The sequence below is a fragment of the Odontomachus brunneus genome, unplaced genomic scaffold (assembly GCF_010583005.1).
Source record: "Odontomachus brunneus isolate Ranch 3 - 2012 unplaced genomic scaffold, Obru_v1 Obru_scaffold_077, whole genome shotgun sequence".
NCBI lineage: Eukaryota > Metazoa > Arthropoda > Insecta > Hymenoptera > Formicidae > Odontomachus > Odontomachus brunneus.
In genome coordinates, this window is record NW_022639527.1 from 1,692,126 (window position 1) to 1,693,025 (window position 900).

The 900-nt window shown below is 41.3% G+C and overlaps 1 protein-coding gene across 3 annotated transcripts in view; it reads left to right on the forward strand.

Annotated features, from left to right (window-relative positions):
* LOC116847348 (nucleolar transcription factor 1-like) overlaps nt 1-900 on the forward strand; it is a 16,919-nt gene that overhangs the window by 8,556 nt on the left and 7,463 nt on the right. For 2 of the 3 annotated variants that reach the window (XM_032822264.1, XM_032822263.1), the window contains exon 5: nt 1-665. This exon is cut by the window's left edge and continues 297 nt beyond it. In XM_032822264.1, the coding sequence (XP_032678155.1) occupies nt 1-637 (637 nt within the window). In that variant the 3' untranslated portion in view covers nt 638-665. Of the gene's footprint in view, nt 666-900 lie in introns of those variants that run through there. The other variant, XM_032822265.1, reaches the window with a different exon arrangement.

Sequence of the window (900 nt, forward strand, 5' to 3'; positions counted from 1 at the left end):
ACGCAAGAAGGGTTCATCTGACGATGAGGAAAGCGCTAGTGATGATGATACTAGCGATGAGGAAAGCGCTAGTGATGATTATACTAGCGATGAGGAAAGCGCTTATTATGATTATACTAGCTATGAGGAAAGCGCTTATTATGATTATACTAGCTATGAGGAAAGCGCTAGTGATGATGATACTAACGATGAGGAGTACAGCTCAAAGAAACCTAAAGTTACACCCCAAAAAAATAAGCCTGGAAAGAAGGGAAGTGATAATGACAGTGATGAAGACTGGGGAAAGAATAAGAAGGCTCCAGGAAGCACAGCAAAGAAGGGTGGCGGCGACAAAGGCAAGGATGGTGGTTACACACGCGCCATCACATTGTCTCCAGAGCTTGCAGCGATTGTTGGCGCTGAACAAATGACTCGACATGAAGTCGTCAAGAAAGTATGGAGTATCATCAAAGAAAGAAACCTATATGACCCTGAGGACAAACAGTTTACGATTTGTGACGAGGAACTAATGAAGGTAATCGGCGTGAAGCGCTTTAGAACTCTTACTATGATGAAATACCTTAAAAATCATATTATATACGAGGGTGGTCTGAAAAGTTTCCGACCTCAACGTGAAGATAGCAGCACTTGTAAATAAAAGCTAGTGAATTTCGTTGTTCATCTGTTGACAGTTACTCACCGAAGTTTCAGCCATTTTGGACTCGCAGTTGTTATGTAACAGTCGTTTGAGTAAGTTGATGTGAGTGTTTTTGTGAAAATGGACAAAATCGAGTATCGAGCTGTCATTAAATATTTGTTTTTGAAAGGCAATACGCCTACGCAAATCAAAGATGAGTTGGATTCTGTGTATGGGGACTCTGCACCATCATTTACGACAGTGAAATTTTGGGCCGCTGAATT